The 17,302-nt window shown below is 39.5% G+C and overlaps 1 protein-coding gene across 1 annotated transcript in view; it reads left to right on the plus strand.

Annotated features, from left to right (window-relative positions):
• LOC126202974 (glycogen [starch] synthase) overlaps nucleotides 1–17,302 on the plus strand; it is a 143,080-nt gene that overhangs the window by 35,160 nt on the left and 90,618 nt on the right. The window contains exon 4 of the mRNA XM_049937115.1: nucleotides 6,780–6,971. Within this exon, the coding sequence (XP_049793072.1) occupies nucleotides 6,780–6,971 (192 nt within the window). The remainder of the gene's footprint in view (nucleotides 1–6,779; nucleotides 6,972–17,302) is intronic.

Below are 17,302 nucleotides of genomic sequence, written 5' to 3' on the forward strand. Positions count from 1 at the left end.
ATTCATGCAAGTGGTTCTCTTTTCTCTAAAGGTTTCTCTAGTTTTCCCGTAGGCAGTATCTATCTTACCCCTAGTGATATATGCCTCTACATCCTTACATTTGTTGTGTAGCTGTTCCCGCTTAGCAGTTTTGCATTTCCTGTTGATCTCATTTTGAGATGTTTGCATTCCTTTCTGCTGCTTTATTTACTGCATTTTTATACTATCTCCTTTCATCAGTTAAATTCAATCTCTCTTCTGTTACCCAAGGATTTCTACTATCCCTTATTTTTTACCTACATGAGCCACTGCTGCCTTTACTATTTAATCTCTCAAAGCTACCCATTCTTCTTCTACTGTATTTCTTTCCCCAATTTTGTCAATCATTCCCTAATGCTCTCTCTGAAACTCTCTACAACCTCTGGTTCTTTCAGTTTATCTGGTACCATCTCTTTAAATTCACACCTGTCTACAGTTTCTTCAGTTTTAATCTACTGTTCATAACCAATAGACTGTGGTCCCTGGAAATGTCTCGCAACTTAAAATCCAGTTCCAAAGTCTTTGTCTTACCATTATATAATCAATCTGAAACCTTCTGGTGTCTCCAGGTCTCCTCCACATATACAGCCTACTTTCATGATTCTTAAACCAAGTGTCAGCTATGATTGAGTTATGCTCTGTACAAAATTCTACCAGGTGGCTTCCTCTTCCATTCCTTACCCCCAGTCCATGTTCACCTACTACTTTTCCTTCTCTTCCTTTTCCTACTACCACCCTTAACTATCCGAATAATTTCTTTTATCTCATCATACATTTCTTCAATTTCATCATCATCTGCAGAGCTAGTTGGCATATAAACTTGGACTGCTGTGGCAGGCATAGGCTTTGTGTCTCCCTTGGCTACAATAATGCGTTCACTATGCTGTTCATAGTAGCTTATCTGCTTTCCTATTTTTTATTCATTATTAAATCTACTCCAGCATTACCCCTATTTGATTAATTATGTATTCATAATCTTGTATTCACCTGACCAGAAGACCTGTACCTCCTGCCATACTATATCTAACTTTAACCTATCCATTTCTCTTTTCAAATTTTCTAACCTACCTGCTTGATTAAGGGGTCTGATATTCCACACTCCAATTCATAGAACATCAGTTCTGTTTCTCCTGATAATGATGTCCTCCTGAGTAGTCCCCACCTGGAGATCTGAATTGGGGACTATTTTACCTCTTCAATATTTTACTGAAAGGATGCAATCATTATTTAATCATACAGTAAACCTGCATATCCTCGGGAAAAATTACGGCTGTAGTTTCCCCCTTACTTTCAGCTTTTCGCAGTACCAGCACAGCGGTGCTGTTTTGGTTGATGTTACAAGGCCAGTTCAGCTAATCATTCAGACTGTTGCCACTGCAACTACTGAAAAGGCTGCTGCCCCTCTTCAGGAACCACACCTTTGTCTGGCCTCGCAACAGGTACCCCTCTGTTGTGGTTCCATCTATGGTTCGACTATCTGTATCACTGAGGCACATGAGCCTCCGCACTGACGCCAAGGTCCTCGGTTCAGAGTGGAAAGACACAAGCCATTTAGGAATCAAACAAACAGGAAGTGCAGAGAAGTTAAGGCAGAATGGGTTCAGGATGAATGTGAAGAAATTGAAAAAGAAATGATTGTTTGGAGGACTCACTCAGCATGTAGAAAAGTCAAAGGATCCATTGGTGGAATTAAAAGCAACAACAATAACCTTAAGAATGCAATGGGAATTCCACCATTAAATGCAGAGTAGATCACGGATATATGGAAAGAGTGCATTGAAGGCCTCTAAGAGGAGGAGACTTGTCTGATGAGTTGATAGATGAAAAAATAGGAGAGGTAGGGGATCCAGTATTAGAATTTAAAAGAACTTAGGATGACTTAAAGATCAAATAATACATAAGAGATAGATAACACTCTGCCAGAATTACTAAAATCATTGGTGGAAGTGGCAACAAAATGGTTACTGAAGTTGGTGCGTAGAATGTATGAGACAGGTGATACACAGTTAGACTTTTGGAGAAACAACATCGACATTGCTTTCCATTAGAACATTCTAAATGGGGTACTAGCAGTAATGGGCAGCCCGGGTGGCTGATTAGTGGGATAAGGATATCATGTAGAACAAAGTGGGAATTATATCAGAATGTTAGAAGTAGTTGCAATCAAGCTACAGTAGCCCATTACAAACAGTATTGTAAGGTGCTTAAAAATGTTATTAGGTAGGTAAAGAGTATGTGGTATGCAAATAGATTAGCTAATTCACAGGATAAAATTAAAACCATATGGTCAGTTGTGAAGGAAGTGTCTGGTCAGCAGCAGAGTTTGCAATAAAAATATTTCTGTTACTGATAAATCAGATATATGTTCAGTATTTAACAATAATTTTCTGAGCATTGTTGGTGAATGAAATAAAAATTTTGTTTCTACCGGAAATCATGTAACTTTCTTGGGAAATGCCTTTCCGAGATTGATGTCTGAAATACTCCTCTGTGATACAGACAAGGGGAAGATTGAGTCAATAATTAAATCACTGAAGACTAAGGACTCTCATGGTTATGATGGAGTGCCTAGCAGAATATTAAAGTACTGTGCTGCACATGTTAGCCCTGTATTTAGCCAAATTTGTAATTTTTCCTTTAGGAATGATCAGTTTCCTGAGCGATTAAAGTACTCAGTAGTAAAGCCGCTTTATAAAAAGGGAGAAAGGGATAATGTAGATAATTTTAGACCTATTCCTATGCCACCAGTGTTTGCAAAAGTTATTAAAAAGGCTGTGTATGTAAGGATAATTGATCATTTTATATGACACGATTTGCTATCAAATGTACAGTTCGGCTTTAGAAGTCGTTTAACACCTGAAAATGCTATATTCTCTTTTCTCTGTGAGTTACTGGATCGGCTAAACAAAAGGTTTCAAACACCTGGCATATTTTTTGATTTAACTAAGGCATTTGATTGTGTTGATCACAAAACATTGCTCCAGAAGTTGGACCATTACGGAATACGGGGAGTAGCTCACAATTGGTTCACCTCTTAGTTTAGCAACAGGCAGCAAAAGGTCATTATTCAGAATGTTGATAACGGCTGTGATGTGGGGTCTGGGTGGGGTACTGTCAAGTGGGGGGTGCCCCAGGGCCACTCCTGTTCCTTATTTATATAAATGATATGCCGTATAGTATTATGGGTAACTCTAAAATATTTCTGTTTGCTGATGACACTAGAGCTTGGTAGTAAAGGATGTCGTGTGCAACATTGGCTCAGTTTCAAATAGTGCAGTACATGACCTAAGTTCATGGCTTGTAGAAAATAAACTAATGCTAAATCACAGTAAGACTCAGCTTCTACAGTTTCTAGCACACAATTCAACAAAACCTGACATTTTAATTTCACAGAACGGGCATATGATTAGTGAAACTGAACAGTTCAAATTTCTACGTGTTCAGATAGATAGTAAGCTTCCCCACAACATAATATCATTGGCAAATAACTTCATCTCCCTCTATGAGCGTCTTTTGTATCTTCCAAGATTTCATCCATCACCATTGTAAATAATAATGGTGACACCACACTTCCTTGTCTCAACCTTGTAACACCCTTAACAAATCAGTTCTTCTGCTTTGTCTGGACACAGCTGAAGCTTTTGTCATACATTTCTCTCTGTGGTTTCCCATACCATTTCTTTGGGGATGCCATCTTATGCCTCCACTCAGTCAATCTATAGAGCAAGAACCAATTCATTTTGCCAATTCTTTTTTATAAAGGAAACTACAAAAAATCACAAACAGTAACACACTCTTCAAAAACTAAAAACAATAAGGATTCCTTCTGCGGATCAAGCAAATGACAACTAATTGCCACAATCAGAGTTGCCTTCAACTCTATACCCCTACAACTGTTCCATATCAAAGCCAGCTGTTAGCAGCTGGTAGATAGCGTAATACGATGGAAGCGACGTATCACAATCGTTGCAGAAGAGAGGATGGTCGAGGTGGCACACCGCTGGAATGGCTGATCTTATTGGCACTTGGCGAGTTGAGAACCACCTGCCGAATGGCCAGGTGCCGGCTTATGTAGACCTGGATAGAAGGATATTTCTGCAACTATTTGCACACAAGTGATTGCCAGGAAATAGTTCGTCGATTGTCGTGCCTCCTTCCTCTGCTGCTGGTCGATGCCCTCTGTTGGACATTGGCTGCACGTACTTGTTTGTTGTCAACTGTGGTACTTGCTTGTAAACACTCTTGTGTCAGCCAGACTTTGCAGTGGAATCGACAACCCACATCACTGTTCTGTCTGCGGTGTTTCCACTGCAGTAGGCATATGTGGTGACCGCAGCAGTCATCGTCGGATCTTTCCCACGAGCCCAGTGCCTTTCCACCAACTGTCCTTAACTAAAGATTGGGTGCAGCATCGATTTACAGTATTGAAAGCTATACTACTGATCTTCTAATTGACATTCCAGTTTTCTGTCAGTCTTCTTTCCAGTATCATCTCCATTGTTTTTACTATTTTTGATAAGAGTGTGACTCCCCTATAGTTATCATTAAATTTTCTTTCCCTTTCCTTGAACACTGAACTTATCAGGAATGGTGGAGTGTTGCAAGAGTTATTAATCAACTCCACCTGACACACACTGTCATTGGTAGTATGTTGATTCAAATTTAAAAATTTAAATGTGTATGGACTGTAATCAGATTGGGTTGGATGCCAGTGACCAGTTACTTCAGGGCAAATGTGCCACACTCTCCATTTACCGGGGTGGACAGCATGCCAACGACCATCTCACGTTTGTGAAATGCCACAAGTGCTGCAAACCCTGTTATTTTGCCATCTAGTGAAAGAGGTGCTAAAGGATAGCACTGATAATCTGCTCTCACATGTACACACTGTAATTATGGAAATCCTAATCATATTGCAGGGTCCTGGGAAGTAAGTTTGCTTAGCCACAAAGAAAAAGAAGAGCTGCAATAACTTTCAAATGTGTTTGAGAAGCACTTTGTCCTCTAGTAAACAGCAGTTACAATAGCAAGGGATTGACAGTTGTTGAGCACATGAAAGACAGCCAAATACAAAAGACAGCAGTATCCTGTATGTGCCTTATATCATACTTCCATCCATATGTTAAATATGGTTCTTCTCTCTAATCAAAAATTCAGTATGAAGAAAGCTGTACTTATTTTACCCATTTTAAGGACTCCAGAAATGTCTCGAGCACTGTAGGTTAACGCAGTAACAACACAGAAAAATAATATATAAAGAAACTTTCACTTGCATTAATCAATTTTACACTGCTGTGTGGGTTTTTTGATAGTGATTCTAAACTTAACTCTTTCTCGTCTGAATAAAGTATCGAGATTCAATACTACCGCCATGCAGCCACTTGACCATCTGTGTATTTAAACTTTTGAGGACACAACCTTCAGAAATCTCACAAGCACCAAGCTGTGGGCTGAAATCACTTACCCATCATGTTGAGACAGCACGACAGGAGATTGTGATCCTGCCACCATTCTAATAATCGGCATAATTGGAAATGATACTTGTACACACATTCGAGGTCACTTCATACTCATACATGTTACTGCATATAATATTTGTAGAATAACCTGTTGCAACTTAGATCCTTTTTCAGACACTTGGAGCAGTGTCCAAAAATTATAGTACTCCTAAAGTATTGTGTTACAGCAGGAATAAAAATTATTGCTGAGCATTCATCTTTGCAACCTGCCTCTCTGGAAGCCCAAATAGCAACTTCATCTTAAGATTGTGCCAACACCTTATCTGGTGCCCTCTGTACTGAACATATGCTTCTGTGCCGTTGAGTTGCAGTAGATGTATCCACTTTTGAAAGTTAATGAAAACGTATGAACTGAAACAGAGGAATCTTACCTATTAGATATTGTCCTCTATCATGTTCCTTAGAGCACAGTTAAAATAAATATTTCTTAATGTGGAGGGCTAAGAGCTCTTGGGACTATGTTATGTCTTTGTGCTACATGTCGATCTATTGCATAACAGACGAGTATGGGAATTCCACTTTGGCTTAACTTTTCCGTGTGCTTTTAAGCTGATAAAAAGGTGTACCTATGCATAAGTCCTTCTATAACAATTGAGATGTATTGTGTGTTCTAGTTCAGACGCCACACACACATAATTCCAGCTACTTCACTCTCGCCTTCCTGCTCTAAGCAACTCACCGCCTTCCATACATAATGTTCAGTTGTCTGCCTGCCTGGTGTTCTGTCAAGTGCTCCCTCTTATGTTAACTGAAATACAAAGTAAATAGATTATTTCATGTTCCCTTATGGGTGGCATGTAAGTCTTCTATTTAAATTTTGTTGAAGCCTTTAGTTATTGGTATTATTATCAGAAGTAAGTAAAAATAAAAATGGAGGAGGCTACATCGATACATTACTATGTAAAGTAGTTACTAGATTATGTGCTTGGAATCATTATTCCTTTTCCTCATTCTCCAGACTTGTATTTCTGAGTCTATGTGCTTCTTAGCAATCCATATAACCATTGTAGACCAGCATATTAAGCCACCTTTATAAGCTCCACTCTTATTTCATCTATTCCAGCTGCTTTTTCTGTTTTTATCGTGACAGTGTAATACCTATTGTGAGTATATTGTAATAATTTTTAGATACATTTACAGAATTCCTTTTGTATATCTGAAATGTAGAGCTGTAATGTCAGGTCTTGCTCATGCATCACATTGTCTTTCAGCAAGGATACAGATTGTTGCTATTGTTTCTAGATACACACGGGAACATGGTTAGTAGACGGAAACCCGCAGCTGATCTTGTTCGACATCGGGTCGGCTGCCTGGAAGATGGACGAGTACAAGCAGGAGCTGTGGGAAAAATGCCACCTCGGTGCACCACACCCCGATGTCGAGTGCAACGATGCCATCATACTCGGTTATCAAGTTGCACAGTTCATTGAAGAGGTTAGTATGGAATTTGTGTATGACAGCTACATACTGGAACAGTATTTTTGGTAGTTATTGTGTACTGATTTGCTACAAATTATAGTTACTGCTTTAGTTCAAAATTTATGCACAAATAATTTCAGCAATTTACAACAGGCCTATGTGATAAAGAACAAAGCTGTGGTTGTTGCACAGTTTCCAGATGAAACATGTAGGTCTATGTATTGGTGGTGAAAGAAAACTATCAATTTTTCTTATTTTGTACTCCATTGTTTCTGTACCTTTTAGAGATAAGCTTTTGTATTAGTTAATTGCCTGTTCCTGACTTCCTTTTGCAGAGATGACTTACATTCGTTAAAGTGGCATGATAGACTGCTGTTGCAGAGACATGAAATGTCATTGAGAACACAGCAGGTGGCATAAAGAACATTTTCAAACAATGTATTACAAATGTACAATTTCTGGATAATTGTATTACACCTTCTTCTTAATTTACACAGTTGACAAGAGCTCTCTCCCCGAGTGGCAGTAGTGTCTGAAGCACGTGTGGGATAATCACTGAAGGCATTTAGCTGAAGGGGCACTCACTCTTTCACTGGGGCATAACTGTTGCTTCATACATGATTCTCACTGTGGCTTCTTGACCAGAGTATAAATTCCATATGATGTAAATGAGGTGACCTGGTGCTCCTATGTTTTTGAGTACCTTCTATAATTTGTGGTGGACATACTTGAAGGTTTTGACATAGTCAGTAAAGCAGAGATACACATCTTTTCAGAATTCTCTTTCCTATAATACATCAAATGGTGGCAGTCTTATCTTTGGTCCCACTTTCTTTACCGCTTGGTCTTTGTGAAGCAAAATTCATTTTGTAAGAATTTAACATGACTTTGCTATCATGTGAGATAAGTGTGATTGCGTGGTGATTTTGAACACACTCTAGAAATCCCCTTCTTAGGAATCAGGTTTACTGAACTCTTCCAGTCTTTTGGCCACTGTTGGGTTCTCCATATTTTCTGACACATTGAATGCAAAACTTCCACTAAATTCTTTCTAATGGCTTTGAACAGCTGCTGGAATTTTGTTTGTTCACTAGCCTTGTTTTCAGCAATATTTTGTTGGCCCATTTGACTTCATTCTCAAAACTATCTGGCTGTGGTTCTAAAATCACATTAACTTCATTATCAGTATCCAGCACTGTGCTGTTTAGATCTTTTACATATTCTCCCCTTCTTTCCTTAATGTTCCCTGCTTCCATTAAATCTTGACCATTTCTGTCTTTTATCAGTCCAATTTTTGCCTGGAATTTTCCTTTGGTACCTCTAATTTTCTTGTAAAGCTCCCTCATCTTCCTCATTCTGTTAGTCTCTTAAACTGCTTTGCACTGTTCATTTAAGAAGAATGTCTTGTTTTGTCTAGCTAATTTTGAAACTCTCCACTTAAGTTAAACATTGCTCATCCATCCCGTCTGATTTCTGTTTTCCATTGTTCTGCAATTTGCAATTGCTTGCTAATAATAATTTTACCTTCTTGTTAATCTGTCTCTAGGCAAGGTGTTTTTTAGCTGCCTCCTTGACAGCTTGTGGTACTTCTACTCACAGCTGTGTGGGTTTTTGTATTGTAACTCTTACACCTTAAATCTGTTCCTGACTTCTATTGTATAATCCGAAGGGATGTTTCTAGGTCTGTAGCTGCAAAGAAGCACGGCTTTGGCTACTTGTCAGTTTCAGCTGGAACTTCACAATATAGAGCTCGTGATCTGATCCACAGTTAGCTTCATACGCACGTCCAGTCAGTTTTGAAGCCACTTTGAAATCTTTTTCTGCCTTGAACTGATGGTCACAAAATGTGCTCTGATTTGTTTTCTGATATATCTGCAGAACAAACATTCATAAAAGTGCAAATCATTAAAACACTAGAAACTTATGCCGCAATTATACTTCAAACAAATCTAGACTTGCCACCATTTCCAGACTGCATGTAATCTGAATGGTCATAAAGTATATTGTTTTTATTATATGAACATTTGCAGGGACTTACTAGATCATTTTCTCTAAATGTTTCTTCTCTTAACTGAACATTTTGAACTCAAAATCTACATGAAAAAACACTGATTTGATTTGATTAATGCAGGGAGACAGAAACAGTGTTTTAGCTCACTGTTGCCTACACTGTGAGTGTATTGTGTGGTTTCACTCTGTCATTATAGTAAAGCCAATCTGTACCTGTGAGGAGGAGTAGGAGTCCCTTTATGAGTTCATTACTATTCAGGCTCTACCAAGTGGAATATTCCATGCATTTTGCACTCCAAAGCTTCGCATGAGAAAATCGGATGTGGTGCAGTTTCGACCTTATCACCACAATGGTTACACTTGTTAGATTCTTCCACTACAGCCATCGTGTGTCGGTGTTTCTTACAGTTCTCATGGCTAGTTAAGAGTAATGAGTTTAATCTGTTTCCTGTTCAAGTTCTCTCTCAAAACATTGCTTTGACATAATTTGCTTGCCATATTTTTGTTTTTGGATTGTAGTCCAATATTCTATGTTCTGCCTGCTGATCCAGCTATGTAGTTTTGATTTAACCATTGCCTTAGTGATGGTTGGACAGGTTCTGGTCCAATAAATGGAATCATTGTGCTTGCTGTGGCCAGACTATCAGCTTGTTCATTGGTACTAATTCCCGAGTGATCAGGGATCCACAGCAGGTTTTCCTGTTCCTCCCCTCCCCCCTCCCCCCCTCACCCCCCATTTCCTCAAAAACTACTGGGTTCTGTATCAAAGTTTTGTCATCAGATAAGTGTGAGATTCTTTCCTACATGCCCCCCATCTGTTTCCCAGGGATTCCTTATAGGCTGTGGCATGTTTAACACTCTTTTTAACCTCAAACTTAATATACATCTGTCAGATAAGGATGGTTCCTTCACCACATGCCACTAATGTAACTACCCATTAGAGTGTGCCGGCCGAAGTGGCCGTGCGGTTAAAGGCGCTGCAGTCTGGAACCGCAAGACCGCTACGGTCGCAGGTTCGAATCCTGCCTCGGGCATGGATGTTTGTGATGTCCTTAGGTTAGTTAGGTTTAACTAGTTCTAAGTTCTAGGGGACTAATGACCTCAGCAGTTGAGTCCCATAGTGCTCAGAGCCATTTGAACCATTTGAACCCATTAGAGTGGATCCAAACCTTGTCAATTGCTTCTTCCCTTCTTCTATTCCTGTAGGTAGGTTCCCTACCACTATTAAAGATTTTCAGATTATGTTCTAATAAAAATTCAAGGAGGCACTCACCTCTGTTGCTTGTGTCACTAGTCATTCTGCTATCACGAGCTGTGTACTAATCTCCTTGCTTCTTGTAAAGGTGTGCTGACCTCGTAAGGAAGGTAAGCTGAGGCCAAAACAATTTCCATTGTACTTCCTTCTTCACATTGTTTCATCCTGATTGTCACTATAGTGCGCGTCATATATCTTGGCGGCCGAGTTTAGGTTCGTTCTGCGCATCTGACGTCAGAAAACACAGTCAGCCAATGAACAGAGAACGACGTTGCCAGATCTCGACTGCAGTGCAGAGCACGGACGAGTCTCTTCGGTTTTAGAAACGTTCAGTCATAAATACAGTAATAGAACAAAAGCAATGTCTTGATAGCAGACTTTCTTTTATAGAAAGTTTGGAAAAAGCATTCTTTATACCAATTGCTTCATATTCTATTAATTAATTAAACCAAACAAGCAATAAGACTCCTAATTCAGGCGATAGCAAGGAAAGGTGTTTGTTTGAATCTCACGAACTGCTTTTTCGCAATAAAGAACAGCGGTAATTGTTTATTTCCTATTGTACTTCGACGAAGCGTGAGTAATTCATAGTCATACCAACAGTGTTTATAAGTAGTTGCGTGAGGTGTTAGAGTCCTTAAGGAGTGACTTCGTTCGATGAGCCGATGTAGCGGAACGGTTAAGGTGTTGCACTGCCAAGTGGAAGGTTACGAGTTCAAACCTTGTGCGGTGTTTAATATTTTTTCTTTATTTAAAAACAATATTGGAGTGCCTTACTTCACGATTTTTATTCGTTTGAATGAGATTTCTAGTGCTTTACCTCTTCATTAACTTTTTCGCTGCTGCAGACACGTGCTCCCCGCATTCCGCGCTGTGCACGATTTTGTCATCACTGCACTTCTCGCCTGTGCAGACACATGCTGTTCCCACTGCTTTGACACACTCATCATTCGATTTCACAAAAACTATTTGGCCAAAAAATTTGATTTTTACACGTCTTCTTGACTGTTACCTTCCCCCCATAAATGACTTAATTTTGTTTTGATGTGTAGCATTAAATGTAGTAAACCATTGCACGAAATTTTGAAGAGTTTGCAGAGGTAAAAGTCCATAGCGTATACTTTCCGTATGGTCGATTTTAGTTGCCACAATGTTGAGAATGAAATGTGGACAAGATACCTAAATTTCATATAATATTTACTGTATAACAATATCTCATTTAATTTAAGTACCACATAGGTGTCGTATGTAATATTGAGAAATATTCAGTCTTTCGCGACTGTAATAAAAGTTTTATTTACACAGGGCGCGTTTGGCTTTATTTTAAAGTGAAAGGTGAAAAGGTATGGCACATACACAATGGTATTCATGTCCTATTTCTTGTTTTTGTTCCACAGTCGCAGTTTTACCAATGGTATTGAAATATATCCCTCTTCTGCAACTGTAATAAGCGACTTATTTAGACGAGATGCGTTTCTCTCTTTTGAAGCATCATAAGAGGACTGTATTTTGTGTCCTCCATTGCCAAGTCACCTTTCGTAGTTTTGTGCTGCGGTAGCACAATATTCAACGTTTGTGTTGGCTCATCAGTGTTTTAGCAAAAAAATGCTGTTTGTGTGTGCCACACACAAAATTATATTTGACATAGCTCTGAGCACTTCACTGCCAGACGGTATATTCAAGTCCTAATGTTTTTGTAAGTCCACAGTTTTGTTTAATGTATTTTGTCTACTTCCTTTTGATTGATTGAAGTGCTTTAAAATAAAGCCAAACGTGCCCAGTGTAAGTAAAACTTTTGTTACAGTCGTGAAAGGTGGAATATTTCTGAATATTACATACGACACTTATGTGGTACTTAAATTAAATGAAATATATAGGTATCTTGTCCACATTTCATTCTCAGCATTGTGGCAACTAAATTCGACCATCCGGAAAGTATACTCTATGGACTTTACCTCTGCAAACTCTTCAAAATTTCGTGCAATGGTTTACTATATTTAATGCTGCATAATAACTGCGTTGAACATCGAAACAAAATTGTCATTTATGGGGGGAAGGTATCAGTCAAGAAGATAGGTAAAAATCTAATTTTTGAGCCAAATAGTTTTTGTGGAATCGAATGATAAAAGAGTGTCAAAGCAGTCGGAACACAATGTGTCTGCACAGGCGAGCAGTGCAGTGACAAAATCGCCCACAGCGCGGAATGCAGGGAGCACGTCTTTGTAGCAGCGAAAGGGTTAATGCGGCCGTGGTGGCTTTACTTCATGAACTGCGTGCTCCCCCCTAAACGTAAGCTTGCGAACTATGCTGTACTATGGCGCTGCTTCTCTTGGCGCGTGCGTCGTGTGCAACTGGCAACGCAGCAATCTCCCGCGTCTAGGCGGGCATGCGCGAGCCGCCAAGATAAAAGAATTGAACTATAAGTCCCTGGAACAGAAGTCTGCCATTGGCATAAATGAAATTCCATTCTCAACAAAAATACATGTTCTGGAGTTTTTTAGATTTCTGGCATAAATCAACTTTCCTCCAGTTTCTCAGAGCCCTGAAACACTGCCTTTTGTATCGAGATGGTTTCTGGATCAAGGCCATGTCCGCCTCCTGTCTTCTATAACAAATTAAATTTTGTCATTAGTCCTCCAGTGGCACATTGATTTTTGTAGCTCGAGTGGGTACGTGGTTAACTTTGTACACATGTAAAGAACAACAGTCTTTGTTACCAAGTACTCATATATGAGCACAATCACAGTTTAGTCTCAGTTATTCAAACAACAATAAAATAAACTTAAATTATCTGAAGTAAATCACTTTTAAACAATAATAAAATTTTCATTGTATCACATTGTTGCCACAAATGTTACCCCAGAGTTATGAAACCCTCAAAGCATAAAACAGTGCAGCTGCATCAGATACCAACAAACTGATTATCTCTTAGACAACTGTCTCATTGTGGGATTGTGCTGCTAGTTCAAAATCTGGGTAATTTTCTTGTACAGGTCATAATTTTTTTCCCTTTAGCTTGCTGTTTATTTAATATTACTGCTTCTCACATGGATGTATAACAGTAAAAATTATCGCTGTGTTAGCTAAATCAGTGGAGAATGAATAAGCACTGGTTCAAAATTGGGGAAAAAAAAATAATGGAATGGTACAAGACAATGTTATTTGTGATTAATGCTCTTTATACCTAAGTGCCCCAGCTTGAGAGTTAAGTAGTATGCTGAGAGATGTGTGTATCCTTGAATTTGGTATTTTAGTCACTGAAATAATTGCATTATTCTTTTAAACAAAACAAAGGAAGTTCTGTAGAGTGCAACCTGCAATAACCCTAAGTACAGTTTCATGTCCTGTTCTCACATTGCCGACTTCCACTGCAAAGGTTTGGCCATCTGGTACAATCTTGTAATTGATGACCATCCAATCCTCTGTGGAGATCTTCTGGTTCTGCACCATTATTTCTTGAACTGTGTTTTTGAAGAGCTCAGTCACTGTCTTGACCAACAGCTTCACCTCCTCCCACAGAGATATCTTGGGCACCATCTCTTCAAACCACTTCACTTTTCCCATCCCCTGGAAGACAAAGAGCATCTTTCTCTAGGTAGACCCTCCTGAATTTGGGTCTTGCATTTGTGTCCCCCTCCAATGTTCTCAGAGAGCCATCTGGAGAGGCTCCATCTGCTGTGAAGTGATGACTTGTGGGTGTCCCAGTTGGGTAACCACCATCCTGAAAACACTGCAGTACTATAGGTCTCTTTCCCTATTACCTGCCTCGACTTTTTCTGATAAGTGGGAATATTAATACTCTTCCCTTGTTATCTTGTTCTTTGTCTTAGAGGCAGCCCATTCACTCTGTGACATTATTTTTTTGGAGTTCTTAGGTTTGAGACCTTTTATTTCACTCCATTTATATTAAGGAAGCCATTCTTTACCTTCTTTTTCTTTTTATTAATTGAGAAGTTTCCTCCTCTGAGCCCCAGACAAGGATTTTATCTTGATCTGGCCCAACTTCTTAGTAACAGTTTCCACTTCTTGGACTGGTCTATAGCCAGATTAAATTGTTGAAACAGCTTCCATCATTCCCAGTCCCAATGGTTGGTTGGCTTGAGGTCTCAAGTCCCTGTTTTTTTCCCTTTTTCTCCATTCAGGACCCACAAGAATTTTAATCTATTTTCTTGACACACTGGAACTTCACACAGCTTGAAGCTAATTATTCGTGGAGGTTGCCCAGTATCCCACAAGCTCTGTTAGTGACACATCTTCCCGTGTGCCATGCACCCCTTGGCATGGATTGTATCACACCTTGAGTTGGGTATCTGGGGAATTGGAAGGAGTATGAGAGTAGATATGGGAGAGATGTGGCATTATGGGGACAATCTTCATCTGGTTCATCCTCGGAGTCTTGTCTGGAATGGGAGACCCTGCCAGTAGCTGTGCTACAGCCAGCATAGCCTGCAGCTTCATGCGAACATGCGATCCTTTCTGCCTTCACAGAATGTACTTCAGCAAGGCTGTGGCCTGGCAGAGGAGACACAAAAGCCTATAAAATGTCAGGGTCTGAGAGAAGTCATACACCAGCTATTGTCTGTGAAGCAAAAGTAACAAATGTTTCAGTAGTAACAAATTCTCACATCTATGCTAGCTGCTTCTGACAGCTGGCAGTCACAGTAGAAGGTATGTAGTCTGAGACATGACAGATATTTGCAAAAATCATAAATATAACTTTACTATCACAGAAAAACAACACAAGTGGCACAGTGTGGTATTATGTCTGCCACAGTTTTTGATTTTCTGTAATTGGCATAGTATTACATCTGTCATATGTAAGTGTTAAGACTATAAACTATTATTCAAGCTAAACTTAACGTAGTAAAATCACTACAAAAGCTAATAATTCTTCTGCTTCTTCAGTAACATTTAATAGCTAGAATTTATCTCCTGTTGCTAGCTCTATATTTGTCTTCATGAAGAACAACAGACAGCTATTTATTATGTGGTTATCAACATTTGCAACAAAGTTCTATTTACAATGAACATTGCTTCTTGCTTCCTCCCTTCCTTGAATTTATATAAGCAGGTAATATGTGTTTAATATTTCTTTCAGTTGCTTGGATACTCAGTTTTTTGCTTTGTCTTGCTGTTCTGAACCCTAGACAAAGAGAAAAGTCCACTAGAAAATTAATTTCTATCTTGTATTTTGGTTGCCTCTCTCTTCTCAACGAAATAAACCAGAAACACAGGTAATCATGAAAATAGTGGCATTCTGAAAGTCCTGCCAGATGAGATGTGTAAATCAGTTTGGCACATGAAAAAATGAAAAGGCCATGGAGATGATTATGGTCTTTCAGTAGAAATGGGTAAAGCTGAAGGCAAAGTATTGCAAAAGTAACTTGCAAAATTATTTAGTCAAAGTATTTGGTGGGAGATTGTTCCCCAAAACTGAAACACTGCTGTAATTATTCTGCAGCACGAGGAAGGGGACAGACAAGAAATAATTGTGCAACTAAAGTTGTCGATGATATAAGGGAGGATGAACTGTAATTGGTTTTTAATCGGGCAGTGGAGTGAGCTGCTGTAGTGGTAGATATAGAGCAGTAAATCACTGGGAAGTCTTCAGCAGAAATTTAGAACAGTGTGAAGAGTGGCAATTTCTAGTGTACTTGGAATTCATAGATTTTCAGAAGCTTTTTGAAGTAATTTTGACAAAATCTGTGCTAACAGCTCTTCAGAAATAAGGCACTGGGTTCAGACTTCGTTAGTATACTGCAGAATGTATGTATATGTTCCTAGATTGGGTTTTAATGACTAGCCTTGGTGGAAGTTTACAGTGGTTTTTTATTCTTTCAGGGGGATACACCATGAAAAAAACTACACAGAAACTATATTCCTCTCCTCCTACAGGATGACACATACATTAACAACCTGGACTCTGGCTAGTGCCCAAGAGCTAGACAGAAAATAAACAATCTACACAGATAGCACTATAAACAGAGCTACACTACAGGTTGTCATCCACTTTGTTGGCACACCGATAAGAGCTATTGAAGGTCTACAGTGCAGCCAGCACATGAGGTGCCAGCTCTGACCGATGGGAACTGCCTGCTGTGGTCACTGCATCTTCTTAAATATTCGTTCTTCCGGAAGAGATGTGCTGCCCTCTCCGCACACGTGACTGGCAGGGGCTGAGTAGGTGGTACTGCAGTGGCCCCTGGCTACAGCTGGTGAGGCTCCTCTCTCCCAGTGACTTGCCAGCATCTCGGGCATCTGCCGATGTTGCAGCCATGTCTACGAGCAGTGTTGTCCCTCGCTCGTGTGGCATAGTTGTCGCGCGTGTTTCAGACGGTGCTCCCTGGGCACTGTAGCAGGACATGTCAGTGATACAGCTTCCATCAAGTTTGAGATGAATTGTAGAATCAAAAGAGGAGTTTGTCAAGAAAATTTCAGTAAAATTTAGTCTCAGAATACCAGAGGGGGATTTCAGATCTTTAAACTGATAAAAGTAAGAGGAATACATGTAGATTTTTATAGTTCGTACAATCAAAGTCCTTGACAGTCACGCAATAGACTGGTATGGTTCAGCATCATGCAGGTTGAACATGAAATGTAATGTTGGGGACCAACTCTATTCACCCTTAGTGTAGCTACATAGGGGACACTGCTGTAACAATACAGATAAGACTGCAGGCTGGAGCCTAAGGACCAACAAAGAAAAGACAGCAGTCTACCATAGCCTTAGTTGTTAATTTGGAGCCATCACATAGCCATTTGTATCCTGAGATGTTGGTCCATTTCAGGGCATTCCACCGATACGGAAAATATATGTTGTGATCATTTAGCAGCTGGACCACTGGGCTTCTCCAACATTTAGGGGTGATCAGCTGCGAGGTTTGAAGCAGGTGATTAAGCACTGTTAGTCTATATGCAATTAATAGGTCAATCATTCCCAGATGTACCAGTTTATTGTTCCATGTTTAAAAGCATGTAATTTTATCCGTAACGGCTTGCTGGGCTTATCATAGCTGGATTTGTTATTGGAGTTTCCTCTCTGGCCTTTGATCCACGAAGTGTATTAATTCCCTCCTATGCT

Source organism: Schistocerca nitens, chromosome 9, assembly GCF_023898315.1.
Source record: "Schistocerca nitens isolate TAMUIC-IGC-003100 chromosome 9, iqSchNite1.1, whole genome shotgun sequence".
Taxonomy (NCBI): Eukaryota; Metazoa; Arthropoda; class Insecta; order Orthoptera; family Acrididae; genus Schistocerca; species Schistocerca nitens.